Source organism: Loxodonta africana, chromosome 21 (genome assembly GCF_030014295.1).
Source record: "Loxodonta africana isolate mLoxAfr1 chromosome 21, mLoxAfr1.hap2, whole genome shotgun sequence".
Taxonomy (NCBI): domain Eukaryota; kingdom Metazoa; phylum Chordata; class Mammalia; order Proboscidea; family Elephantidae; genus Loxodonta; species Loxodonta africana.
The window spans coordinates 44,172,725-44,199,298 of NC_087362.1; the positions used below are offsets into that span (position 1 = coordinate 44,172,725).

Below are 26,574 nucleotides of genomic sequence, written 5' to 3' on the forward strand. Positions count from 1 at the left end.
GCGCGGGCCATGTCGCTGCGGGCTGTGGGGCAGCGCTGGGGGCGCAGCGGGCAGCTCGCCGCACAGCTCGTCGCCGGCACTAAAGCGGCGGCGGTAATCGGAGGCCGAGGCTCGGTCACGTGGGCTCGGCGGAGGGGGCCGGGGGGGCCGGGAGGGGCTGTGGGAACGGCGGGCGGCGCAGGCCCATTCACGGCCGAAACCAGGGCTTTGAAATCCGAGCCCGGCGCTGCCAGACTGGTCCGGCGAGCGGGGCCGGCGCGGCGCGGGCGCCACAGCGGGCCGGGGGCGGCGCTGAGGCGGGGCCGCCCTGCTCCCACCCCCCAGCGAGGGGCTCAGCCACTCTCTAACCTCTGGTCTTGGAACCGGGGTTTCTCGCGCTTCCAACAGGCTGTCGGAGGGTAGCACCCCCGCACAGCGACGGGACGGGGTCCTCTGAGTACATCCCCCGGGAAGGAGACAGAGCAGCGGTGGAGGACGTACTGGGGCCGCCCGCCGTGGGCTCAGAAGAGTTCAGACCCTTCTCCATAAGTTCTTTGGTTCTGATGCCACTCGAATGAGCTGCCCGGGGCTGGGCTTTTGAGAGATTGTGCCCCGACCCTCCGGCAACATCCCCTCTGGGTGGTGGGGGTCCCAATACCTGTGCGTGGGGACGCACCGTGTGCACGTGGGCGACGGCACGTTCAGCCTTAAGTCTTGAAGACTCGAGGCAGGCAACCCCACCTTCGTGGGGCGCATGAAGCCGGGCTTCTGGGGAAAAGCAGGCACAAGCTTCTTCTCCACTCCAGGGGCTGCGTGAGCCACCTTACAGCTGTTTAGGTCAAACCGAAGCTTCCCGAAGCCCAGGGTTGCGGATTGATGTGCCAGCGAGACGGGGCTCATTGAGCCAAACCAAGGGTGGGGGGCCCTTGGGAAGCCTCCATTCTCCCTGGACTGGTCTGGGCCTCCCTTCCATCACTCAGTAATCTGCAGTGTTCTCTGGGGTGCACTACCCCTTCTTTTGGAAACTCCTGAGGTTCAGTTTCCACCTGTCCGATGGAGAGATGTTGCACCGCCCCTGATGGAAAAGTTGGATTAGGTGCTGCGGAAAGACAGGGTTCAGGGTCACAAGCCTGGGAAGTTGCTTCTGGTGCTATCCAGGAAGAAGGTCCCATCCTAGAGGCTAAGACCTGGGCTCAGGACCACGACCCCAGTCAGGCGAGTATCCAGGGACCTGGCTCAGCAAGCCCACCCGTGGCCACCATGAAACCAGGTCTCCAGGACAAGAGGCCAGCCCCTGTGGCAGCTGCAGCATCAGGCAGGGGGCTAGTGCCACCTGGGAAGGAGCAGGCGGTTAGCAGGATGAGGGTTTGCTCTCATTTCTTTATTAGGGCAGGGAGTGTGTCATTCAGTACAGACCTTTGTGCTGGCCCCTGGCCCCTACATGTATACATGCATGTTCACGGATGTATACACACAGATGCACAAGGACAGAGCTCTGGTGGGCTGGGGAGGCCAAGCTCTTGTACAAGAGGGTGTTAGAAAGAGACTGATTTCAAGGATGGGTGATGACATCTTAGGCTGTGGCTCTACCCTGGGTGGGAAGCCAGCTGAGTGCCAGGTTGCAGTTGAGTGCCTGGGGAAATGGGCTGTGAGAGGAGCCTGGGTGGATAGAGCAACCTCTGTCCCCCTACCCTGCCCTTGGCTGGTAGCCAAGCCTAGCCCTGCCCCTGAGAGGCAGGTCCTTGGTTGGGCTCCTGAGGAAGGGGGCTTGAAGGCCCCAGTGCTTCATGGGACCACTTCATGGGCCCTTCACCATGCCAGGTGTGTCAGAGGACGATCCTCCGGTCCAGGTGGTCCCCACGCCCACTCCGCTGATGCCTCACTTCCAGGTGCTTATTTTGGACCTTCTCGAAGTGCTGCAGCAGCTCTGCATAGTCAATGCTGGGGGCGTTGGTCCTCTGGGACTTGGGGGCTGCCTTCAGACTATCTCTGGGAAGGGGAAGCAGAAGGAGTTGGGGTCAGTGTATCAGCACAATGTGGGGCTGAGGGGAGAACACCTTGCCACAGGGTGGACCTACTTGTGCCTACCATAGGAGGGCAGTGGGGTCTGGAGCTCAGCCTCAGAGTCTGTCTGTCTGCCTTAGGCCTGGCAACCTTTCTCCAACAGTCAGCCACAGCCCCATAATCTCTGCGGCCCCAAAGTCAGGGATCCCTATGAGCACCTCTCCCCGCCACAGTTGGTGGGATTAGCCAGTACTGCTGCCTGGCAGCTTGGATATCACCCTCAGCCTGTGGGTTGGTGACGGCTCCCAGAGCAGGCATCTCATCGGGAAGCATTTCCTGTTTACGAGTAGCTCCCTTTGGGGTGAAAGCCAGGGCTAGCAGCCAGCCAGGAAGCCAGCTGGGACCTGGAACAGGGTCTGAGGAGAAGGGGGAGGAGGCAGCCTGGCCCTTGTTCTGGGCAGGGCATCTGTTTTTGAGTGTTGGGGCCTGAGGCCCACAGTCCTCTATCCCTGGGAAAGGAGAGCTGTTCTCACCACTGGGAATGTTGACAGCTCCTACACCTCCTACTGCCACCATCCTCCCCACAGTTGGTCTGTACAGCAACATGGGTTGTGCACTGCACAACTACAGTGTGCTCCCTACAGCTGTGCAGTGCAGTAGCCTTGCTGTACCCCACCCACACCTCAAGCCCAGCATTCACCTTGCTCCTGAGGACTGGATCCCCTTGGGCCTCCTGTCCCATTCCTAACCATCTTTCTAGCAGAGTCTTGTGAAATGTTCGGTTTCTTCACTCTGCTTTTGCTAGCTTGGAACTAGATCTGTGTGGGTTAGAAAGTAACTGCTTCCCGCCCCCAGGGCCTAGTGGGCTAGTCAGCTAAGCAGAGAACCCTGAGCCCTAGAATTCATGAAGAGGCCCCGACATGAGTTCATGAAGAGACGAACTTGAACCCAACCATAATCATTTCTTAGCTATCTGACTTTTGGCATGTGACTCAGTTTCCTCATGTTAAAGAGATGTCAACCATAGAGACCCCTTCCCAGGTTGGTTGTGAGGATGTGTAAGAGCTTAGCCCGGTGCCCCACCTAGTTTCCCGATGCTGGCCACTGTGGCCACCCTGCCCCTCTGAGATAAGGCCAGCCAAAGCCTAGCAGCTTGAGGCCTGGCACACGTCAGCTGCTCAGTCTATTCTGGGGGAAATACAATGCAGCTTTTGCCAGGCAGAACCTCACCAATGAGCTTGGCTGCTGGTAACACAACTTGGCCAAGCATGGACAATCAATAGTTAGAGCCAGACAGAATCTGACCAGCCACTGGGCTGCTGGGAGGCAGTGGGAACCCCGCCAATGATCAGACGCCCACCTGGAGCTTGGAGGTGGCATCCTACGCCCCTACTTGACCTCGCCTGGGCCCACAGCTCTTCCCTTCCTGCCTCCCTGCTGAAGATGCACCACCTAAAAATATCATGGGTGGTGGTGTCTGGGGCTGCCTCCTTCCTGGGGCTCAGTCAACTTAATATTAGGATCAAACGGAGCCAGGTGGCTCTTGGGGACCAGACTGTGGGCAGCACGCTGGGCTCTGAACACTGCTGCTTTCAACTTCCCTGGCAATGGGGGGGGACCCCCCATCACAGTAACCCTGTGGCTCAGGTGCCATAGCCCTGAGAGCAACCTGGGCTTCTGAGGAGGCCAAGGGACACCCTGGAGCTCGGAGCCCTGACTCAAGGGGTGGCCAGATGCTAGCCCCAACCCAGGGGAGATAGGTAGAGATGTGCTGGCCTGGAAACACGAGGCCACAGGATGACACCGAAGTATGTCATTTGATGCTGGGTGCCCATGGTGCTGTACTGTCTCAACCCCTAAATTGTCCCCCCGCCCCCAACTCCTGGCAAGCCAAGGACATCAGGTCCACAGGAGGAACCGAGGTTAGGGGTTTCTTGGAAGATGCTAGCAATGGTTGGCAGACCCAGGGTGATGTGTGCAGATGAGGCCAGGGTGGGGTAGGGAGGGCTGCCTGGGCTCTTCTGGTGACAAGGCACGGCAGCCCCTGTAATGGGCAGGACTTCTCCCAGTCTCTCTGTGGGCATACCTTTCCTGGCCTGAGGTCTTGGGAGCAGGGGAGGGAAGGCAGAGGTATGTGCCCCATGAGGGTGGGGGGCAGCTGAGCATGGAGGCCAGGACAGCCCCTCTTCTCCCTGCCTGCCATGATAGGCATGGCAGCAGCTCAGGCCCTCTACGTTCTATGTTGACAACAACCCTCGGGCAGTGAGTTACTGGAGGCCACCGCAGAGCTGGGATTCCAGAACCCAAAGCCTGCTCTCTCCTGCCACCCCACCCATAACACCTGTTACCAGGCTAAAGCTGAGCATCACCAGCCTTTCCTTCAGAGGTTCTCCTGCCTCACTGAGGAGACGCCCCCTCAGGAATGGCCTGGAAGCCTGAGGGAGGCCAAGGCCATAGCCCTGTTGGTGCCTTTTGCACACCCAGTGATAGAGGGTGAGGAGCACAGACGTCCCAGCTGCTCCCGGCTGGCATGCCTGTCAGGCAACCTGATGCTGCCTTCCAGCTGCCTGGCCCTCCCAGGGCTGAGCCTGGCCTCAGCCCCTTCCCAGGGTATGTGATGCCCCTCTATGCCCTGCCCTGCAACCTGACCCTCCCCAGCTGTTTCGGGGCCCCTTCTTACCCCTGCCCCCTGCCCAAATCTCTCTCTCTTCCCAGATCCTTGCTAGGAAGGCTGGGAAGCCAAGGCTCTGGAGGCTAGGCAGAGTTTAAGGACCAGCTTAACCCAAATGTGCACTTACTGATGATGAAACGGCTGAGACTGGTGTAGGGCCACTGGAGATCCCAGTCCAGGCTGGCACTGCCCTCTGGCCCAGAGAACCCTCTACCCAGAGCTGCAACCTTGGCCCTGACCATGGGATATTTGGAGGGAACCCTCACTTTCCCAGCTCCCCTCTGCAAACCTGCTCAGCCCAGCCATGGGGAGTTCTGGGAGGTGATGGGGCCTGGGGCCAGTGGTCAGTGGGGCAGCCCCTCTGGCACTGCCGCTGCCTCCCCAAAGCCGGGCTGACTATAACCAAAACACATGGGGAGTTCGCCAAATGCGGTTCCCCAGATGGGGACCCAGTAGGCCTGCTGAGGCGGGATTCAGCATTTTCATAGCCCCCCTCAGGACTCACTGTCTGACCTACTACCCTGAGCCAACACACCTGGGGTTAAGACTCTCAGAGGCCTGTGGTTTGGAGCTATCTTCGACCATGGGGCCCACTTCCTTTGGGCACACAATGTCAGCAATCTCTCCTGGAGGCTACTTCTCCTTGATCCCGGGTCTGATACAATGAGCCCAGGGCTAGGTGGGCTTTATACACTGATGGAGAAGCCTGAGGCCAGTGGAAGGACTCCAAGAGTCTGCTGGAGGTGGTAGGCTCCCTCCCTGGTCAAAACCCAAAAAACCAAACCCAGTGCCATCAAGTGGATTCCAACTCATAGTGACTCTATACGACAGAGTAGAACTCCCCATAGTTTCTAAGGAGCACCTGGTAGATTTGAACTGCTGGCCTTTTGGTTAGCAGTCATAGCACTTAACTACTACGCCACGAGGGTTTCCCTCCCTAGTCAAAAAAAAAAAAAAATTATTTATTTTTAGTCAAGGTGGCCCTAAATCCAAGCTCTCAAGTACTGGAAGCCCCCAGGAGAGGGCCCAGGGGCTGAGCCCCACCTCCTCACAACGAGGGGTGTAGCACACTGAACTCAGAGGGGAGCAGCGGCCCTCACCATGGGAGGGCCACTGCCTGGTCAAGGGGCTGCCCCAGGAAGGCAGGCTGGGCTCCTGTGGCCTCCTGCGGCCTCCTGCCTCCTCCCCTTCTGAATGTCTGCCAGGGCAATCCTAATACCCGGGGCCAGCAAGGCCCGACCAGCTTCGGCCTCCCTCTGGGTCTCAGGAGCAGTGGCTGAGGAATAAATGCAAACCCAACTCCAAAGCTGCTCCTCTGGGAAACTCAGTATGCCTAAAGCTATTCTGGGGATTACCTGTTTGGCACGGTGGGCAGTTGGGGTGGCAGCTGGGACAGGCCCAGCCCTGCTATCCTGCAGCACTGTCTAGGGTGGGGGAAGGGGCAGTAGGAGCTGGGACCTGAGGCAGACGATCCATCGGTCCCCACACCCACCTCTGGGGATGGCGGGCCAGGTCAGGTGGGAGTGGGTGATAGAGACCCAATCTCAGGCATACGGAGTGCACAGGGGGTCGCGGTCAGGTGCTGAGTGCCCGGCAGGCCCCAAAGCTGCCTGTGTCCACCCCAGGGTTAATGCCAGAAGCCCTGCACTGGAGCATGGCGCCAGGCCTGCTGAGTGGCTCTCACTGCCTGGGAGGGAATTCTAGACACCCAGGGCATCTGATGCAAGCTGGGCACACTCCATTCAGCGTAAATCTTCTCAGTGGCTCTGCTTGTTTCCATGGCGACCTGACAAGTGAAATTTTCCATCTCGGATGCCAAATGCCTGTGGATGAGGCAGAGCCTCCAAGGGTTACCAAATATAGACACAGCCCAACAGACTCTCGGGCCTGGGCCAGCAGTGGGTTCAGGGTGGGAGCCTGGACACCCCCAAGGGCTGAAACCCTTCTGCCCAGAGGCTGCCAGGCTAGGTCTCTGGGTGGAGGCACACCTGGTTCTTGTTCTTCCAGGGGCAGATCTCAAGGATGCTGGGGTCTCAGCGCCCTAGGTTGGAGGCCCTGCCACAGCTGGGATGGGAAGGCCTGTCTGAGGTCTGGGAGGTGCCCACAACTAGGCCCTTCCTGGCTCTCGTGCCCCACTGCTCTGAGGGGAAGGAGTTTCTCTCCTGAGGCCTCTTTCTGGGTAACTCCAGGATGCCCTCTGATTCCTAGATTAAATGCTGTCCTCCTAATCTTAACCCTGATTGCTTAGAGAAGGTACTGCCACTGCCTTGCCACCTTGTAAACACTCCCAGAGTCCCCCAGCCCAGCTCTGATGTGGAAATGTGCTGTAGTGTGGATGGCAGTCTCCCTCAGTGGGCCCCTCTGGCCTGGCCCCTGGCGGCACTCACTCGGTCTGCAGCAGCTCGGGGTTGGGCACACACTGGAGCCGGTGTGACAGCAGCTGGAAGGCGCTGCTCTGGGGTAGCAGCATAAGCAGGCCATAGAGGGCCTTGATCAGGTACGGGTTGTTCTTCACGTCCAGCAGCTGCAGGCGCAGATCTGTGGCAGGGCAGAGGGCAGGCTCAGGGTGGGCACTGGCCTGGACTCCACTGGGCCCAGACCCCCTGGACTGGTGCCCCTACAGCCCGAGGACTCAGCCTGGCGGTGTGCCTGGGGGCAAGGCAGGGGGTCCTTTAAAGCCAGACAAGGCTGTTCTCCTGCTCCCCCCCAGGACTGTCTTGGCGGTTTCCATGATCTCATCTTTGTTTGTACTACCCACCTGCCCATCTGTCTGGTCTTTGCAATAGCTACCTCGGCCTGGTGACCCCAACCCTGCTGCTGGGCCTGGTCCCCTCCCGCCCGTGCAGAGCCACCTCCCTCGTCATGAGAGGGCTCAGGGCATGCAGTGGAGCAGATTCCCATCTGCTCCGCATGTGCCAGCACAGAGAACTATAAATAGGGGAGCTGGAGAGAAAGACAGTGGATTAGGACAGCTTTCAGGGAGGGCAGGATGGAAAACGCTTTTGTGTGCAGCTAAACACACATGAAGTCCAGGAGTGTCAGGCAGGTGCTCCTGAAACCCTACTCAAATGCCAGCCCTGCCACCACCCTGCCAGAAGGGGAGGAGATGCACCCCTGGTCTCTGCCCAGCACCCAGCCAACTCTGAGGTGCCTGGACCCCACTGGGGGCTGGCTTTGCCACAGGAGTCCCAGCTTCCCCAAGGCCCATAGGCGAGACTGGACTCAAACAGGATCATGCTTCTGCTGGAACAGCCAGGCCTAGACAGTCTACTGGCTCCTGCACCCCCTGGGCCCCCTACTTCCTGGCTCACCAACACTCTGTGCCTCAGGCTTGGCCACACTGCGTGGCTGCTGCTGGGGTGACATGGTCTCTCTCCTATGAGCCCTTGTAGGACAATCACTGGCTTCTTATGTCTCTTGGCCAGTCAGGGAATCCTTTTTGGAGAATGAGCCACAAACTTCCGAAAAAAGTTGGTGATGGGTTAAGGGCTGTGCCAGTCCACAAGACGCTGTGGTCACCTTGTTCTAACAAAGCCCTGGACCTGAGAAGGCTCCTGGCTCTCCAGGGTCAGGCTGGCCCCGGCCCTGGGTGAGTGCGTGTTGGCCTGGTGGCCCCAGGAGACCCTTGGGACGAGGCCAGTGGGAAGTGAAATGTCAGCCCAGGGGACCACCAGGCTTTAATGCACTCTGCTGGGAATCAGGTCCCTCTCCTGCTCGTCTTCTCCAGGGCATCTGTCACTGTGCTTCCATTGTTTGGGGACACTGGCTGTTTTAACGGGTGCTAGGGAAGGCCAGGGGAGGTGGGTGCCTCAGTCCCTGCACTTGCTTTTGGGCTCCAGGGTGAAGGCTGGCGGGCTCAGTTGGGCAGGTCAGAGACGCTACCGAGTGGCAGCCTGGGTGACCAGCTTGGCAGGGAAGGTGGCCCCTGGCGGGCTGGCTCCATCTTCCCTCACATGCTGTGAACACATGCGTGTCAGAGTGTGGCAGGCTTCAGGGAGCAGGTGTTGTATGTGTTGAGGTGCCAAGCGCTGTGCTCTTCCAGCCAATTGCCTCTTTTGCACATCCTGCCGGGGTGTTACTAATCAGGCAGCCCCTGCCCATCAGCTCCCAACAAATGCCAACTCTCCTTTCCAGAGAGGAGAAGGAGGGTGTAGCTCCTAGCAAACAGGAGCGCCCGCGGGTGGCCTAGGATGCCCCACAACTTCTGAGAGCCAGGGCGGAGGGCAGCATGCTTGGGAGGTATAGTAGGACACTACAGCGCTGGTACAGCCCCCCCCCGGTGGGGACTGATAAAAAACCCAGTGCCGTGGAGTCGATTCCGACTCATAGCGACCCTATAGGACAGAGCAGAACTGCCCCATAGAGTTTCCGAGGAGTGCCTGGTGGATTCGAACTGCCGACCCTTTTGGTTAGCAGCTGTAGCACTTAACCACTACGCCACCGGGGACTGATAGTCACCTGCAAATGGGTCTGACCACCAGCTCTGGCTTGTGTCCACGATTAGGGCACAGGCAGGATCCAGGTTCTGACGCACATGGGCAAACTCTGCTCAGTTGGTCTTCTCATCTCTGTCATTCCCCATCTTACATTCTTGACATTCCAGAAGCATCCTGGAGTAACTATGGCCTACCCTCCCTCTCTGAGCTTGGCTCCACCCCATTTCTCTGCAGGCACCGCCATGCTGGGTAACGTGCGGCCAGAGCAGGACTCTTACATGTGAAGATGGGACACTCAATCAGCTGCACCAGCTTGTCCACCTCTGTGAGGAAATCCACAGTGACCTCCAGGTCCCCACTGAGTGGGTGGTCAAGGAAGTCTGACCACTCGCCTAGGCAGCCCCTGCCCCTATGAGGGGCCTCGGCGGGGGTGGGGGGGGTGGGGGGTGGGGGGGGTGGAGCACTGTGGGCACAGTCTTTGTCAACTCTCCGTTCCCACATTGCCCCTAGCCCTAGTTGGGGTAGGGGGTGGGGGCACCTGGAGAGCTGGGGCCAGGCCGGCCACACCTGGCAAAGAGATGACACTGAGGCTAGACCCCAGGGGTGGGCCCGGAGCTCTAAGTACCTTGCCCCCTTTCTCTGCCTGCTGCTGGTTTCTGGTGCACAGAACCTGGCTCTGGCTAAGCAGGATTCTGCACACAAAGGTCATAATTCTCTTCCCCTCTTTGCATCTCTGCCCCTCTCAAGGGCAAGTGCATAGTTTCTTCCGCACTGGAGCCCTGGGTTCTGCTCCATCTCCCCTGTGCCTGCCTGGGCTCTGAAAGGCTCTTATCACAACCCTGCAACCTGATGGGGAACAACTGGGGGCAGGGCTGAGCTGGGCTGGAAGGGCCTGCTCCTGCCTGAGGGGACAGTGCACAGCAGTGCCAATGTTGGGGCCACAGCATGTAGAGCAGGGGAGAGGCCCGCTGGTCAGTCTCAGGGTCATGCAAAGGAAAAGCCCCATTGGGCTCTGGATCTGTGGCCCCTGAAAGTCCCTTTTCTCCTCACCTGCCCCACCGATGACACCTGAGCCTGTAGGCCTCACCTGAGCGCCTGTAGCAGTCCCCCATCTCCCTGCTCCCCAGGCACCCCCCCCAACAATGTCTCTGACCAGCTTTTCTAAAGCAAACCTGGCAAGGCTCCTCCTCTGCTCCAAAGCCCTACAGCCCATGAGGCCGGCTCCGCAGTGTTGCCAGGGGTGCCCACTGAGGCTGGCTCCTTCCACCTCACGCCACACCACGCCACATCCCAGGGCAGCCCTGTCCTTCCTGCTCACCCTTCCAGACTCAGCCTGGCCACCTGCAGACCTTGATTGCTGCCACATCACCTGGTTCTGATGCTGTCCTCTGAGGCACCTGTCCCCTCCCTTGGCTGAGATGTCCTTTAGGATGAGAACCAAGACTTCCTCATCCTCATCTACCCCCTGCTCCAGGCCTGGTACAGGAATTAGGAATTGTATGCTGTGGGCACAGGTTTCTCCAGAGTCAGCTTTCCCCCAGGAGGCCTCCAAACATCTGATTTGCTGCTGACAGTGCCCCGAAATACATCTGTACACCTCCCCCACCTCGGCCATGATGTCCCAGCCCTGGAGGCAGAGGTGGAAGCGCATGGGGTGTGAGGCAGCAGGGCCCACTGGCTGGGTGGAAGGGAGCACCTGGCTCCCTCCTGTCCCTCAGTGGCCAGACCTGAAGAACACTCAGAATGAAGGATACAACTTCTGGATGAGGTCATAGGCATGCTGGTAGTTCTGGGTGAGGAAGCAGAGGGACACCGTGGTGACTGGGTTGTGGCACCAGGAGCGGTACAGGCAGCAGAACAGGTTCTGGCTCTCCTGAGAAGGGTTGGGAGATGTGAGAAGTTAAGAAGGCCTGCTGCTGCAGAGGGGACCTGCAGAGGGAAGGGCCAGGGGTGTCCAAGAACCAGGGGCCCTTGTGAGCGGGGCTGGGGAGCCAGCTCAGCACCCGTACTGTGTTTGGCAGTGCAGCTGTGAACGAGTCGTCACAAAGGAAATGCTGACAGCTCCTCCTCAGACCCTGTCATTACCTCCCTGTTCCACAGAGCCGGCAGGGCTTGCTGAGCCGTGTGGCAGTGGCGAGGGTCTGGTCGGGAGGGAACCCTCTCATTTGTGCTGGCATTTCTGCCCTCAGAAAAGTAACAGTCATTGTCTTCTCCAGAACCCTGTGGTCTCAGCTTGGGGCTGGGAGGGCAAGGCGGGTAAGGGGTACAGCAAAAGGAAGCTTCTGCAGGGGCCAGGCTCTCCAGCTGCACCCCTCCCTCCTCTGCAACCCACCTTGTGTACTTGGGAAACAGCCCAGGAGCTGAGACCAAACTTGGGGGAGCCCCTGCCCTTGAGGAAAATTCTTAAGGCCTCTGCGAATGTCTGGAAGGAACCGCAGGATGAAGGCAGGGCTTGTGGCCTGAATCATTCCAAGTCTCTAGGCCCCAGATGCCCTCAGACACTTGTATGTCCTTGAGACTCCCGGGGAAGGGGGAGGAGGCAGGGTCTGCAGGGTCTGAGGTGGGAGAAGGGCACGGAGGGATGACCACAGCCTAGACTGGGGGGATAGAACCTACGGAGCCATGGGCACTTCTATATGGCACTCACCCGGGAGGCCCTCTTAGCCCATTCCCCCTGTGATGAGCGAGGGATGCCCTCGACCTGCATCTCCCTGTCCTGCTCTGTGAACAGGGGAGTCACAGTGCCTTCCCTGCTCCCTCTGACCAGCCCTGGTGAGCTCTCACCAAAGCCCAGGATAGGCAGCAGTGTGACACCTGGGTTATGTGTCCAGCTGTTCCCCTCCAGGCTATAATCCACAGGCCCAGTTCTGAGAGGCCTCAGCTGGCCTAGGCTCCGGAACCACAGCCACCGGAGCCCCAGTGTATGGGGAAGGTACATAGGGTGGGGGTGTCGATGAGTGGGAAAGATGTGGCCACTGGAGGTGGGTATGGAGACCCCGGAGGTAGGTAGAGACCTCAGCGTGGGTATCTCCAAATGGTTGGAGCTGGAGCTGGAGCTGACAAGCAGCCCTTCGTCCCGGGGGTGTATATGTCACCCCATGCACTCCCCACAAGCCTGCTGGGTTGAGGGCTGGGCTGGCGCCACTGTTAGCTGGCTTGCCCTCAGGACAATACCCGGTCAGAGCCCAAAGGCACGGAGTACCAGAGTCTTCAGGTCCTTGAGCTGGTTCCTCAGCTGGAAAAGTTCTGTGGAGGTCAGCAGGATGGTGTTGAGGGTGTGGACCATGGTCGAGGCAAACTTGAGGTCCTCCTCTCGGAGCAGGATGTCTGCCATCGAGTGGAAGATGTTTTCTGCGTTCAGCAGGAGACAGAGCTGCCTAGAGAAGAGTCACAGTGGAGGTTACGGCTCAGGCCACCTAGAGCTTCTTGTGGGGTCAGTGTCCAGGGGAAACCTGCTCTTTCTTGGGGCTTGTGTGGAACCCTGAATCTGCAGTGTTGGCGGGGGGAATGAGGGCTCGGATGAAAGAAAGCCTAGCCCCCACCCCTCCCAACAATGCCCACTTCCACTCAGCAAGTCAGAACCTCAGAGGCTAAATTTATCCCTCTCCTCCTTGCCAGGCCCTCTGCCCCACCCCAGGGCAGAAGATGGAGTTCTAAGAGAAGCAGCTGGGGCTCTAGCTACCACTGAGGCCACAGGCCTCCCACATGCAATGGCAATGCCCCACTTGCCAAGGCATTCCCTGCCCCCTTCCTGGCTTTATGTCTCTCCACAGAGCTGATCTCCAGCTGACAAACTGTGCACACCCTGGTCATCTGCTTCCTGCCCCCCACCCCCATGAAAGCCCTCTGGACGTAGGCTAGGTCTGTGCTGTTGTGGTGCCTGCAGGGAGCAGTGGCTCCATGGACCCTTGGTAAATGAATGAATCCTTGGGACAAGGCTGAGTGAGGCAGCCAAAGACCTGGATCGTCACTGTGCAGACACTGAAACTCTGGCTCAGGGGGGTAAGTGACCGGCCAAGGTCAGACAGTGAGTCAGGGCCAGGGCCTGGCTGCAGGGACCCTTGAGCCACATTTTCTTTCCACCATCTCTCCTCTTAGAGTCTTTGTGGAATGATGATTGAGGTTGTGGAAAAGGATTCTCCATCTTATAGAAAAGGAACACAGGGAGCCCAGAGAATAAGAAAGGCACTTCTTCCAGGGTCCCCTGGGGCAGGGTGGTGATATTATCGGCGACAAGCAGGTCTCTAAGATGGACTCAGAGGAAGCCCTCAACCTGCTCAGGCTGCCACTGTGCCCACAGAGGCTTGGCTTTTGAGAAGAGGTCCCTGAAGACAGCCTAGGCTTCAGCTTCCCACCTGGGGTCCTGGGATTAAGCCCATGTAGGGGCAGGCCGGCGGTCAGTGTGGGGGTATGTATGTGGTGCAGGGGCACACAGACCTGGTTCCTCGCCCTCCCAGGCTCTCGACCTCTGGGGGCTGTGCTGGCACGGCCCCCTACCCTCACTGTCCCATCTGGGGCTGCCATCTGCTGGCCTGATTCCCTTTAGTCTCTGCTCCTGGGAAGCACCCTCCCCAGAGTATGCCTTGGGCTTGTGGAGCTGAGTCCAAGGCCTCAAGGACTTGTATGAACAGACCTAAGCCACATTTTGAGCCAACAAGCCTGAAACATGTCTATGTCCTCCCAGGTCACTGAACTGGCACTAAACTCAGCATTACCAGGGACTAGTTTCCTGCTTCCCTTGGAATTCCTGGCTCAGCCCTGGGGCCAGGCAGAAGACTGCCTCAGGCTGGCTCTGGCAAAATCTCCAAGCATTTGGTAACGAAGAGGCCAAACCATGAAGTGCAAAGAGTGGGCAGGCCGTTTCCAGCCCAGCCTTAGCTGGGACCAGCTGACTTGGGCAAGAAACCACCCAAAAAATGAAAACAAGGCCCAGGGCTGGGGTGGGTGGTAGATGTGGGGAGGGAGAGTGGACTGGACACTGGAACAAGGTCACACGGACTCCCAGGACTCTTCCATTGCCTGGTAGCTCCAATTTGCCTGGCTACATGCAGGGGCGAAGGCCTCAGAGCTGGTGACCCCAATGCCCAGTGAGTGATCTTAACCAGTCTGTGCAACGTCACTGTCTATATCTGGGGATATTCCCTACCTGTACCACGAAGAGAATACTCATGGGGCAGCTGTGAAGCCTGGAGATGATTCATTTAAGGGACACAGTTTCTGGTAAATGGTACCACTGAGGCTGGAGCCCCCACAGTGAGACAAGAGGTGGATCGTAGCCTCAGTCAAAGGTTGAAGGTGGCGGCGCTAGCTTTCTTCCCTTGGCTCTTCCTGTCCCCTTCTGGTCCTGCCCAGCCCAAGATGAGCCCTGTCTCCAGGGCCATGGGACAGAAATGTTCCAGAAGGAGGCTGAAAGCAGGGGGGCATTCTGACAAACGACCACATGTGCCCGTCGCCTGCAGCTGCTACTGTCTCCATGACAGAGGGTGACAGCTGAGGCTGCTGCCAGGCAGCGCTCTCCCGGGGTCAAGGCGCAACAGACTGCGGGGGTGGCATGCACGTAAGGATGGTGGGGAGGGTGCTGGGGGACAGGCAAAGAGGCAGGGTAGCTAGTGAGGAGGGCAGCACCGAGGCCTCCTGGAGCCCCAGAGACCCTGGTAATACAGACCAGGTTACAGGAAAGCAGAGTTTTCTGGAAACACTCTTCTCTTGCACAGTGACACTACACTCTCTCGGTTTTCCTCCTGCCTCACGGACTGTTCCTCTTCTTTGCTTCTCTCTAAAGGTGGGTGGGGGTAGGGTGGGTGGGGTGGGGGGAGGCCTCAGCTGGTCCCATGACTAATTTGAGGTCACCTGCTCCCACGTGTGCCTCCCCCACCCTGAGTCCCCTGAGCTCAAGTTGGGACAGCCTGCCAATGGACAGCTCTGCTTGCCTGCCTGACAGGCATTTCAAAAATCACAGGTCTACAGCCTCTCCTATGTCAGTGAACAGCATCGCTGCCCATCCAGCTGCCCAAGCCCCAAAGCAGCAGTTGTCCTGGACCCCCAGCCTTCCCCTTCCAGTCTGTGGCCATGCCTGAGCTCCACCTTCAAAGTACATCCAGCCTCGACATCCTGGCACTACAGTCACCACCACTGCCCTGGGTGAGCTTTAGACATTTCCCAATCTGCCTCCCTGTGGCTTCTCTTACTCCCTGCCATTCATCCTCCACACACCAACTGAGGCAATCTTTAAAAGAGGCAAACCAGCGTACAAGACTTTCGAAAACTTCCTAAACCCAAAAAACCAAAACTGTTGCTGTCGAGTCAATTTCAACTCATAGTGACCCTATAGAACAGAGCCGAAGTGCCCCATAGGGTTTCCAAGAAGCAGCTGGTGAATCAAAACTTCTGACCTTTTGGCTAGCAGCTGAGCTCTTAACCACTGTGCCATCAGGGCTCCAAAGGCTTCCTACGGGGTCTAAAATAAGATCACACTCCTCTCATGGCCTACAAGACTCTACATTTGCTAGCCGGTTCCACTCCAGCCTTCGAATCTTACGGTGGTCCAGCTCCCCTGGTCTTTCTTCTCTTCTTGCGTCAGCCCCAGAGGCTTGGCCTGCTCCTTCTAGGGCCTGGACTGCTCTGCCCCAGGGATCGGCACATGGCTGTCTCCTCCCAGCCACTAGGCCTCAACTCAACCATGGGATCCTGGGTGAGGTCTTCTGTCTAATGTGCACAGTCCTCCCCCAGCCCTTTGTAACAGAGGTCATTGGGTGCTGTACTGTTCACTGAGTTCTTGTTTGTCCCACTAGGATGTAAGCTGTGAAGAGCCAGGCCTTGTCTGTGAGCCTCAAATCCCTCGGACCAAGGAGAGGTCTAGTGCTCAGTAGCTGCTCAGTAAGTACTGTTGACAGTACTGCATGAAGGAACGCTGTTGATCCTGGTCAAAGGTATCAGGGACAGGCCGGATACACTCCTCCCCCTCCTCCAAGCAGGTTCCTGCAGGCTGTGTGTACCCTGCTCCACAGAAACCAGTTTCCTTTGTCTCCAGTGCTACATCTTTGCCCTATCACCCAAAGGTCGAGCCTGTGACCTGGCTATTTGACACCCTGCCTCTCCTCCCCACCAAGGGAGGCCTGCTCATCTTAGGCACCTCCTGTGCCTGGGCTTCCATTAGCCTGAGGAAGGACAATATATCGTACCGGGCCACCTCACAAGGAGTCTCCCTCTGAGCTCCACTAATTAAAACACCATGGGGTGGAGGGGAGAGGAAAGCTAGGAAGGGCCCCTGCAGATAGGAGCAGCTGAAGGGCAAACACCACAGAACGCTCCTTAGAAGCAAGCTCATCACCTCGCCTGTGAGCTCCTGCCTGGCTCTGTTATGTGCGAACAACCTGTGCTTCAGGGGGGTGTCGCCCCTGCCCTGGAGGAGCTGCTCTGGGGTCCCCATCCTCAGGACAGCAGCTCACCAAGGGGTGGCTTTGTCCCTGCAGCTGGGGGCAGGTGAGGAGGCGGAGGCAGGGGCCTCTCCAAGCCCCTGCCAGGCCCACCCCAATGTCACTCGTGGTTTGGGAGAATACCTCCTGGCCTGCTGGGTCTGGAAGCCTCAAGAAGACAGGGGTAACAGTGGAACGGTGGTGGTCTTACGGGGAGCCCTTGCACACATCAGGCAAGGGAGATGGGAGAACAGTGGTACATACCACGGGTGCTGGCTGGGCCTAGGGCACTGGCCTGGACATTCAGGGGGAGGGCAGGGTGAGTCTGGGTTGGACAGCCAGCCGGCATTCTGAAGAGCTCTGATTGCCATAACGGGAGGACCATGCCTTCTGAGAGGATGGAGACACCAGTCAAGAAAGCCATGGGGGAGGAAATAGGGCTTACTTTTCACTCCAATCCCCAGAGTCCCTGACAGGACCTGCACTGGCAGCCTTAGGGTTGCTGCTCAGCTTTTCCTGCCACATCTCACTGAGTGCCCACACATCCAAAGAAGCACCAGCCAATGTTCAGAGAGACCCACGCCAACAATCACCCAACTGACCAGGGGAGGAGGAACAGAGGATTCAACCCTAGAAGAGTTGAATTCCAGAGCCAACCTGAGCTACTCCTCACTGCTCTGCCCATTGTCAGTGGGCCCTGGGGGGCTGTCTCCTGCCCAGTGGGGGCCCAGCAGATGGCTGTCTCTCAGGGCTGCTTTGTCATTGCTTCTCTGCTGAGCCCCAGCCTTGCCGGAGCTGCCTGCCTGGCTCTCAAGCACAGCATCGATAATGGAACACAGCGTGGAAGCATTAAACATTTGCCCATTTTTAAAAAATGTTGTTGTTGTTGTTAGGTACCCTCGAGTTGGTTCCAACTCATATTGACCCTATGTATAACAGAATGAAACACTACCCGGTCCTGCGCCATCCTCACAATTGTCGTTATGCTTGAGCCCATTGTTGCAGCCACTGTGTCGAACCATCTTGTTGAGGGTCTTCCTCTTTTTCCCTGACCCTCTACTTTACCAAGTATGATGTCCTTCTCCAGGGACTGGTCCCTCCTGATAACATGTCCAAGGTATGTGAGATGAAGGAAGTCTCGCCATTCTTGCTTCTAAGGAGCGTTCTGGTTGTACTTCTTGTTTGTTCTTCTGACAGTCCATGGTACATTCTTCACCAGCATCATAATTCAAATGCATCAATTCTAATGTGGTGCTCCTTATTCACTGCCTAGCTCTTTCATGACAATACCTATATTAAAGTGCTTTTCATACGAGACAGTGGCCTGGAAAGTACTTGGGGACAAGGCAGAGTGTGCGGTGGGAAGAAACCTGAACAGGCCCAGGAGTGAACAGGGGCCTCTTTGCTCTTCTGGGGGCCCACCTTGGGCTAGAGGAGGGCAGGGGCTCATGTGTGTGTGCAGGCCAGTGTGTGTAGCCCTGACTCGAGAAGGGGCAGGAGGGAAGGGCCTGGAAGGGAGGGTGCCTCACCTGGTGGCAGTGGGGTGCTTGGCCAAGCTGGAGTCCCACCTGCAGTCCCACCAGGGGCCCTCTGGACTTGCTCTTCCTCCCTGGTGCCTGGTCCTCTGGGGTCTCTACTGGTCATCTGGGCAGTCATGGCTCAGCAGGAGGCCATGCGCCTGATGAGGCGAAAGTTGCTCCCAACTCAGGGTAAGAGAAGACAGGAGGGGAGAAGAGCCAGGGGCCACACATACTGCTTCGTCTCCAGGGCCTGGACAGGCCACCAAGCCTGGGCTTGGACAAGACCTGCCCATGGTTGTGAGCCACTCCCTACTGTGGTGTGGGCCTGTCTGCAGAGCAGGGAGAAGAGATGCTGCTCTCCAAGGGGCAGGACTTGCCTCTGTGGCTGGGGTTCATGCTCCAAGCTAGGCAGAGCATGAGGACATGAGCTTTGGGGATGCCCATCTCGGAAGTATGGGTGCTGGCAGGGGAGGGCAGGCAGTTCCCTTCAGAACAGACTCATCCCAGGGTCTTGGAGGAGTACAGGGCATGCGGTGGGTGTGGAGGGCGGTGGGTAGGGGAAACGGCTCCTCATAGGACCAGCCAGCATGGGCAGGGGCTCCCAGGTGCCATGTGGCCCTAGAGGGCGGTGACTGGACCACTGTGGCCTTCTTGGACTCCTTGCCATGCTGCACTCTGAGAAATTTGGACACTGCCATGTGGCTCCAGGGAAGACGTAGGACTTCTTCCTATGACCCCACTTCCCTGCACCCCTTGAAAACAGGAGCAGCAAAGTCATGAGGCCAGAAACTGCCTCCTCCCTCTGCACTGCCAGCCAGCCCTGCCCAGGTCCCTCAGCCATTTGCTTGGGACACTCATGCTGGCTCCCTTCTAGGAATCCTCTTGGCTCTCGTCACCAAATAAGGACACACTGATACCCTGGCCTCATAATTGTGGGCTGAGGGCTGCTAGGAACATGATCTCATCTACACGCATGGTTCAGATGGTACGGGCTCTGCCCTCCTCTCTTCCCTGCCCTCCTTCCTCAGCCCTGGCCAAGAGCCCTTTTGAAGAGAGTGACAAGAGGCAGAAGCGAGTGATGTGTGTGACCACGGGGAGGGAAGTTCAGGCTGGCGGGCACAACCTGCCCCTGTGGCAGTCAATCCAAAGCTACTGGACAGGGACGAGGAAAGGAATTTCAACTCAAGGTAAGTTGGAGAAGAAATGGAGGCAGAAGTAAAAGTATCATCCCAGGAGCCTCTGAAACTCCTGATTGTCCATAAAAGTCAGCTCAGCATACCAACATGACGGCCACCACAGAGAACATAGAGCAGCTGCCTGGTGTGGAGACTGGTGGCCAAGCCTCTTGAGTAGAAAGAGAGGCCAATGTTGAGAGGTGACGTAGGCACTAGAAGAGCCACCTCCTGCCCCACACTATGTCTGCTGTTATCAAGCAGCCACTTCTACCCTAGCCTCTGCTACCTCCAGTGCTCAGTGCCCATGTCCAACCACCTACCAAGAACTCAGAATAAGCCTTAGCCGGCAGGGTCTTGGCTGGGTCCCAGATCTTTAACCTCCCCCTGCATATGCCCCTTGTGAAGGACAGGGCCAAGCCAGCGCTTCACCCAACACAGGGAAGGCCTATGTGCAGCCTCCTCGAATGGCCCAAACCCTCAGCAGAAGCCCCTCACCCCTAAATGCTGCCCCTGTCTGGCCCATTCCCCCTCTGCTTCTGTGCCCTCTGGGGCAGGACCATCCAGTGGCTACCAAACCCCACCCAGGCAGGTCCAAATCCTCCAGAATTTAGGGGAGGGGAGGTGCTCCAAAGGCTCACCAGACAGGTAGTCCTGGTTCAGGGATGTTTCGGAGGCTAGCCTGGAGGCACAGGTGGAACGACACTCAGGCTGGGCACACTGCAAGGACGCAACCCACTGCGGGTGCTTCTTGTCCAGCATTCTCAAGGGCAGGGTAAAATCGTTTCTGCCTCCCCCTCCACCCTGGCTTCCCAGTCCCTTCCCATGGCATTCCTGCTCGGAGCCTCCTCCTGGGTCCCTCTAGCTGGGACTCCTCCATCTCATCCTGAGCTGCCAGCTGCTCCTGACCAGGCCAGAACCAGAGCACAGAGGGACAGGCCTTGTTTCACTCTGCACTGGCCACAGTTGGTGTCCACATCCCCCGCGGTGGTCCAAGGCCAAATGGCACTTTTCTAGAAGATGCCTGGAGGCTCAAGGAAATAAATTTTGAAGCGCAACCTAATATCAAGGCTAGAAAACAGAGGCTCAGAGCTATTCCAGGGGAAAAGGGCCCCCTCCCACCTCCAGCCAGCCCCACAGCTGGGATCCTTTAGGAATTTAAAAAGAAAGCTGCTCTCAAGGTCAGTATACAATGGGGCGGGGCGGGGGGGGGGGGGCAGGGAACGTGGCTTCCCATCTAAAGTTCAGAAGGCTCCAGAGTTTCACTGCATCCTCCCACCCTTGCTCCTCTTCCTTCCAACTCTCTGCTTCCCATGTATGAACACTGTAAATCTGTTTTATTTATTTCAATCAATCCTCAGCAGCATGCCCCTCAGGGTAAAGGCAGCCATGGTAACCCTGCCAGCTCAGGCTTTAAAAATTCATCATGTTTAATGCAGTCGATGTGTCTGATACACTTAGAAGTTTCTTGAGGGGGTGGTGGCAGGAGGAGCAGGAAGGAAGATTTGTTTTTCTGGGTCTTGCTGGGAGCTGGTGGAAAGGGGATGGAGGGGCACAGGATAAAGGGGAAGAGGAAGCGGGGCGGGGGAGAAGAGAACGTTATGTCCACATAGCCTTCTGTCCCTCTGTTCAACAGGGCACTGCCAGGCTCTGGAGAGTCACAGGCACCTGGTTAAGAGAGCCCCAGGAAGGCCTCACTTGGACATGAGCTGCCACAAAAAAACAGCGGTCTCATCTGCAGCCAGGCCTCAGGCCCAGTGTGCAGTGGCCCCACTTCCGGGCTGGGGCTTGCTCCCAGGACCATGCTGAGAACGGAACTGAGCAGGAGAGGGTCTCCTGTTTTCTCCCACCATGAGGGAGGTGCTTGGTGGCCCTTCCTGCTGGTGCAGGGCCCCGCATCTTCCCTAGGACAGTCCTCTCTGTCCCTGGCTTTGCACTTCACATGCTCCCAGCAATCCTGGCTAGGCCCGCGCCCCACTGGCCCATCCACAGGCCCTGCTTCAACTCCCTGTGGGCTTCTGCTCACTCTGTTGCAAAACCCCCACCCCGAGGGTTCTTCACCTCTCCTGCCTCCCAGCTGCTAGTTCCCAACAATCTTCTACAAGCACCATCTCCTTTATACAGCTGTGCTTGGCCCTTGCCCCTCCTCGTGCTCTGTCTCTGATAACCACCTGCGGGTGTGTCTCCTCTACCCAGACTGCAAGCTGTCCAGGACAGGATGTGTCTGGTAACCCCACAAGCCTGACCTAGGCTGGACCTGATGTGAGCGACGGGAGAGAAACGCTTGTTTAAAACAGAACATGAATGACCAGGATGGGGCAAGATGGCCTGGGTCACTGTGGTCATGGAATCCAGGGAGCCAGGTGGGTTTTTGTGAGGTGTCTGTTCTGGCTGAAGTACTTTCATAACTTGAGAGAGAAGAGGCCACCTGAGGGCACTCCGTGGGCACCTGATTCAGACTTGGTTCAGGTTGTATCCCAGAAAAGAAGCTGCACTTTCTACCTCACATAGAGATATCCCTGAATACAGCTGTGGGTCAGGAGGGAGATAGGGAAGATGACTGGGCCAGGGAGTAGGGAAGCAGCACCCACGCTACAGGCTCTGAGGCTGAAGAGAAGCAGGGAAGACACTGGGGACTGGCTGAGAAGATGTCTCAGGCACTAGAGGAAAAGGCCGTGTTGGGAGGCCAATGCAGTGTGAGTGCCCGGGCTAGCCCTCCCCGCCATGTACTCTGGACCTGGCATGGACACCACTGCTCCCCAGGCCTCAACCCCTTGGCATATGAGAACAAACGAAAACCAAGGGACGTGTGTGTGACTAGAAGAAAGCCTGCCGTCTCCATGACAATCAGCTCTGAGAAATGCTGACGTGACCCTTGTCAAGCCCTCAAGTCCTGCCCAAGCACAACCTTCCACTGTCACAGCGGTTCCCTCCGAGCTGGAACCGCTGCTTCCTTCCTGATAATGGCCACCACCAACACACACTGTGGGGTGGTTTGTCTACATTAGGCACATTGTGTACGTGAAATCCTTTCACATGAGACAGGTATTATTTCTGCCCCCACTCCACCCTTTTTTTGAACAGATGATGAAGGTGACACACAGATGGATTAGATGCCTTGCCAAGCTCACCCATCTAGTCAGCTGACTCCAGCACCCAAGCTCTCAGCTCCTGCCTTACCATATATTCATTCAGTGGCTCCCAGGCCAGGGGCACAGCATCTCGAGAGATGGTCCGGGGCACGTTTGCTACAGATATCACTGGGGCATTCTGATGGGCCAAGTTTCTCTGGTGCCTTCCTGCATAGCCTATCAACAAACCAGCTCCTTTTGTCCCCTGGGGCCACCTCTAAGGGCTAGACACTGACCACACCTGGAAGGGATGATGCTGACCTGCCGCCCCCACTTAGTTCTGTCCTGCTGGGGTAATGGCTGTCTCTGAGTGGATGGATGGGAGCACAGCTCTGGGCCAGGACCCAAATGCCATTCTGAGGGATCCAACAGCACACTCCCAGAAGCCTGTTAGCAGCAATGGCTCCTGAGCTAGGGTTTCAGGCCAGCTGTCACCTGAGGTCCGGGGCGGGGGGGGGGGGGGGGGGGGAGGAGTTTCAGTATGATGACTCCCTCCCGGTGCCCAGGGAGATGTGGCCAGAGCGAGTGCTCTGAATCCATGGCTGATCCTGCTGGGGAAGGAGTACCCCAGAGCTCCAAATGCTCTGGAGGCCCCTGGGCTGCCCATTAAGAGAACTACTGATGTGACCTTTCTCTTCCTTTGAAGCCCTGAGCTCCTGCCTCTCCAAGCGGGTGGTGGACTTCCTCCCAAGAATGCTGTTTCCCCACAGAGGTAGGACCTGCCTGTGTAGCTATCACACTGTCCCCGTGCCAACACTGGCATGCCCCGGCATGCACTCCTGGGCCCTACACCTATCCATGCCCCTGCCACCTTCTAGCCAGGCCCATGGAGTATTAGGGGTGGAAAGCCCTTGGGTATCACGTGCTCCAACTCTCTCACTGGACAGAGGAGACACTGACACCAAGGACTAGCCAGATGTCATACAGCCACAGCCACAGTGGGGGCGAGGACTTGGGCCCCTGAGTCAGAGTTCACACTCCCATTCTGCCATAGCCCCATGCTGTATATCCCGTGCAGAGGGGCACAGGCCTCTCCTTCCTGACCGAGCCTTCTCCCCACGATCTGAGGGGCCCAGTTCGCATTTTCCTGTACTTCATCCTATTACAGTTGGCTCTCCACATCCACGGGTTCCGCATCCACAGACTCAACCAACCGTGGAGCGAAAATATTCAGGGAGGGGGGCGTCCAAAAAGTAAAACGTGAATTTGCTGAGTGCTGAGCACTATGCTGAATCCATGTGAATGAAATGATGTGTAGGCATAGGCTGCTACAGCCTCCTGCCATTTCACAGATCCTGTCTCTCTCCGGCAGTCCTTGTTTGAGCATGGTTAGCTTCCGGTCTCAAGTTACATGTTAAGTATAAGCATTAACATCTATTCACACAGCATTTACACTGCATTGTTATAAGTAGTCTATGGTGATTTAAAGTATACAGGAGGATGTGCGTAGATCATATGCAAATACTATGTCATTTTATATAAGGGACTTGAGCATCCTCAGATTTTGGTATCTGTCGGGGTCCTGGAACCAATCCCCCCATGGATACTGAAGGACAACTGTATTTCCAAACTAGTCCCTTTGTTCTAGGCCAAGGAATCACTCTCTGCTGATGTTTATACAACCACGAACGTTAACAGATGGTGAGCACATCTCATCAATTTAGTCAGCGTTTGGCCCAGACCCTGTGGCTGTGACAGGTTCCACAACTGTGCTCCTCTGCCTTAAAGCAGCCCAGTGCTCATGTAGTCACAGGAGAGGCCTTACAAGGAGGCAAGAATCCCTCCCTTGCTCAAAGGGCCATCCTCGTGGCTGTGGGCACTGGGTGCTCATAGGGATTTGCTATGTCTCATGTCTCCGTGGTGACTTTCCTCCAAAGAACTTCATATGCTCTGAAGGAGTTCCAACCAGGGCTGCCATTTTGATTTCTGGTGGTTGCCTTGAGCATTCTGCCCTTGTACAGTGGGTAACACCACCCTGGTTCCACCCAGGTCCTCATCCAATCAGAAGGTAGCACATTTACCCTCCAGAACCAGAAGGGCATTCCATGCAAGGAGCACCCTCTAATTGAGAGATCTCTGGATCTGACTGTCCATTGCAGCCACTTGAAGATCGCCTGGACACCAATGCTGTGCTCAGGCCCTCCCTTGAGGAAGTTAGCAGTCTGCATTCTTAACAAGCTTCCCTGTCAGGGCTGAGGTCCACTGCCCCAACGTCTCATCAGGGTGGGCTGCTGGTACTTGCCAGCAGTACTGTTCTCTAGGTGTGAACGGGAGATTCTGCTAGGAGTCCTAGAGGATGTCTGGCCACATAGCTGGGCCGGGCCTTGGAGCTTTTGGCTTCAGGCCCAGTTGCTTCCCTTCTCGTGGTCCCACCTTCCCCTCCCCAGGAGCCTGGTCCTGCTTTTTCACAAATTACGTACATTTCACTATTTCCCTGCTGGTCTCTACCTCAACGTTCCCCAGCCTATTGTGTACAGCACCAACTTCTTCCATTCAAAATAGAAGGGCAAAGAGCTCAGCTCTCAGGTATGACCTATGCCTGCCCACACCTCTTCCTGGGCCCCAGGTTTGTGGCTGTCCTCCCCTTAGGCAACGCACATGACTGGGCTCACCTCCCATATCCATGGGTCCTTGGGGAGGAAGCTCACCTCCCCAGCTGCTGCATTGGGCATATGCCATTCCAGCCTTTCTGGGTACATTTGATTTTCTCAGAACAGTCCCGACTGAGGAGCTAGAAAGATTAGTGCTTTTCTGGTCTTCATGTCTTTAGTCTGGGGGTTTTATGAGATTTTCTGAACTGTGATTGTTTTCCGTAGCTCTTCACAAGGGCCCACTTAAAGGGCACCCAGATAAACGTCAGAAAACAGAATGGGAAGTTAAACACTAAGACCCGCTACTGGTAACAAAGAGCAAATATCAGAGCGGACTCACTGCAAAGCCTTTTGGAAAATGGCAAGAAGATCAGAATCTGAAAGGGCTGCAGAAGTCGGGGGACAAAGACAGCAAGGAGGGAACTGCTTGAGTTATTTGTGGTCAAAAGGAAGGGGTGGTTTCTCTTATTTGTACCCTCCCCCACCCCCGCCAGGGTCTAAAAAAATTCCCTTTGTGATCAGTCATTTTCAGGGAATTGTAAGATGCATGAAATAGGCTTTTCGTAAAAATGTTCCTTTCCAGCCCAGGAAATTGCACTGGATTCAATGTGTGAGAATGAGAAAGGGCCCCAGCCTGAGGCAGCCGTGGAAGTCATTCTGGGGATATCTACTGTAGGCATCTGAGGAGTCCCAGGTCTCAGGGACACTGGAACCCCGCCTTAGCACAGAACAGCCAGCCCTGGACCAGCCTCCCCTCACTGCCCAATCTGAACAGACAAGACCAACAACCATGCACAGAGTAACACAGGGGTGGGATTCAACACTGAGATGGGGAGGCCTTGGTGAGGAGGGAGAGAGGCCCGGAGCTGCTCTGCTTTGGCCCAGAGATCAGAGGGCAGAGTCCATATGGGCTCAGAATCCCGAGGGAGGTGTGCTGAACTGACATGGAAAGGCCTCCGAGAAGTGGTTGTACATGAGGAAAGGCAATCTGCAAAACAATACTTAGTCCAGAATCAGAAAAACCAAAACCAATCCCCAAACCAAACCAAGCCGTATGTTTATAAATGCAGAGAGAAAGTTTTGGAAGGAAATGTATGAAATTGGAAACAGAAGCTACTTCTCGGGAGGAAGTAGTGGTGAAGGGTCTTCCACATCTTACTCTAGATTCCTCCGCATTATGTCAATTTGTATTTGACAGAGCTTAAAATATTTTTTAGCAATGGATAAGAAAGTGTTTATGGAGCTATATGTTCGGGGCTCCTCCTGTGCTCATTTATGGACCCGCTCCTTTAAGGTGCCCCTCCCTGTGAAGTCCATGTCCCTGGCCGGTGAGGGTGGCAGTTTCCTCTCCAGGACTGGCGGCCGTTGCAGATTTAACAATGGAAACATGCATTTTACAAACGAGAGGATCAACAGCAGGGAAATGGTATTTTTAGCTACTGGGGTTCTTTGCTTCAAAGGAGTATGTTTCATTTAAAACCAGGCAAACCTCCTACAAAGTCTGCCTGTTTGCACGGAGCGATTAGCATAATATGAGCAGGGGAAGATGCCTACTACATGGGCTGCTTGCTCCTGAAATAGAACTGTGAGGCGCGAGGCAAGTCTTATCAATGGAGATGATGGCCCTGTCTCCATTACAGCAACAACGTTGACTT

General features: G+C 56.7%; 1 protein-coding gene across 3 annotated transcripts in view; it reads right to left on the minus strand.

Moving 5' to 3' along the window:
• Positions 1-1,339: 1,339 nt before the first annotated feature.
• VAC14 (VAC14 component of PIKFYVE complex) overlaps positions 1,340-26,574 on the minus strand; it is a 103,273-nt gene continuing 78,038 nt past the window's right edge. Inside the window, exons 15-19 of one of the 3 annotated variants that reach the window (XM_010596806.3) lie at positions 12,293-12,467; positions 10,845-10,963; positions 9,369-9,448; positions 7,042-7,192; positions 1,340-1,968 (exon numbers count right to left, since the gene is read on the minus strand). In XM_010596806.3, the coding sequence (XP_010595108.1) occupies positions 1,806-1,968; positions 7,042-7,192; positions 9,369-9,448; positions 10,845-10,963; positions 12,293-12,467 (688 nt within the window). In that variant the 3' untranslated portion in view covers positions 1,340-1,805. Of the gene's footprint in view, positions 1,969-7,041; positions 7,193-7,965; positions 8,113-9,368; positions 9,449-10,844; positions 10,964-12,292; positions 12,468-26,574 lie in introns of those variants that run through there. The other 2 variants (XM_023556665.2, XR_002787469.2) reach the window with 2 other exon arrangements.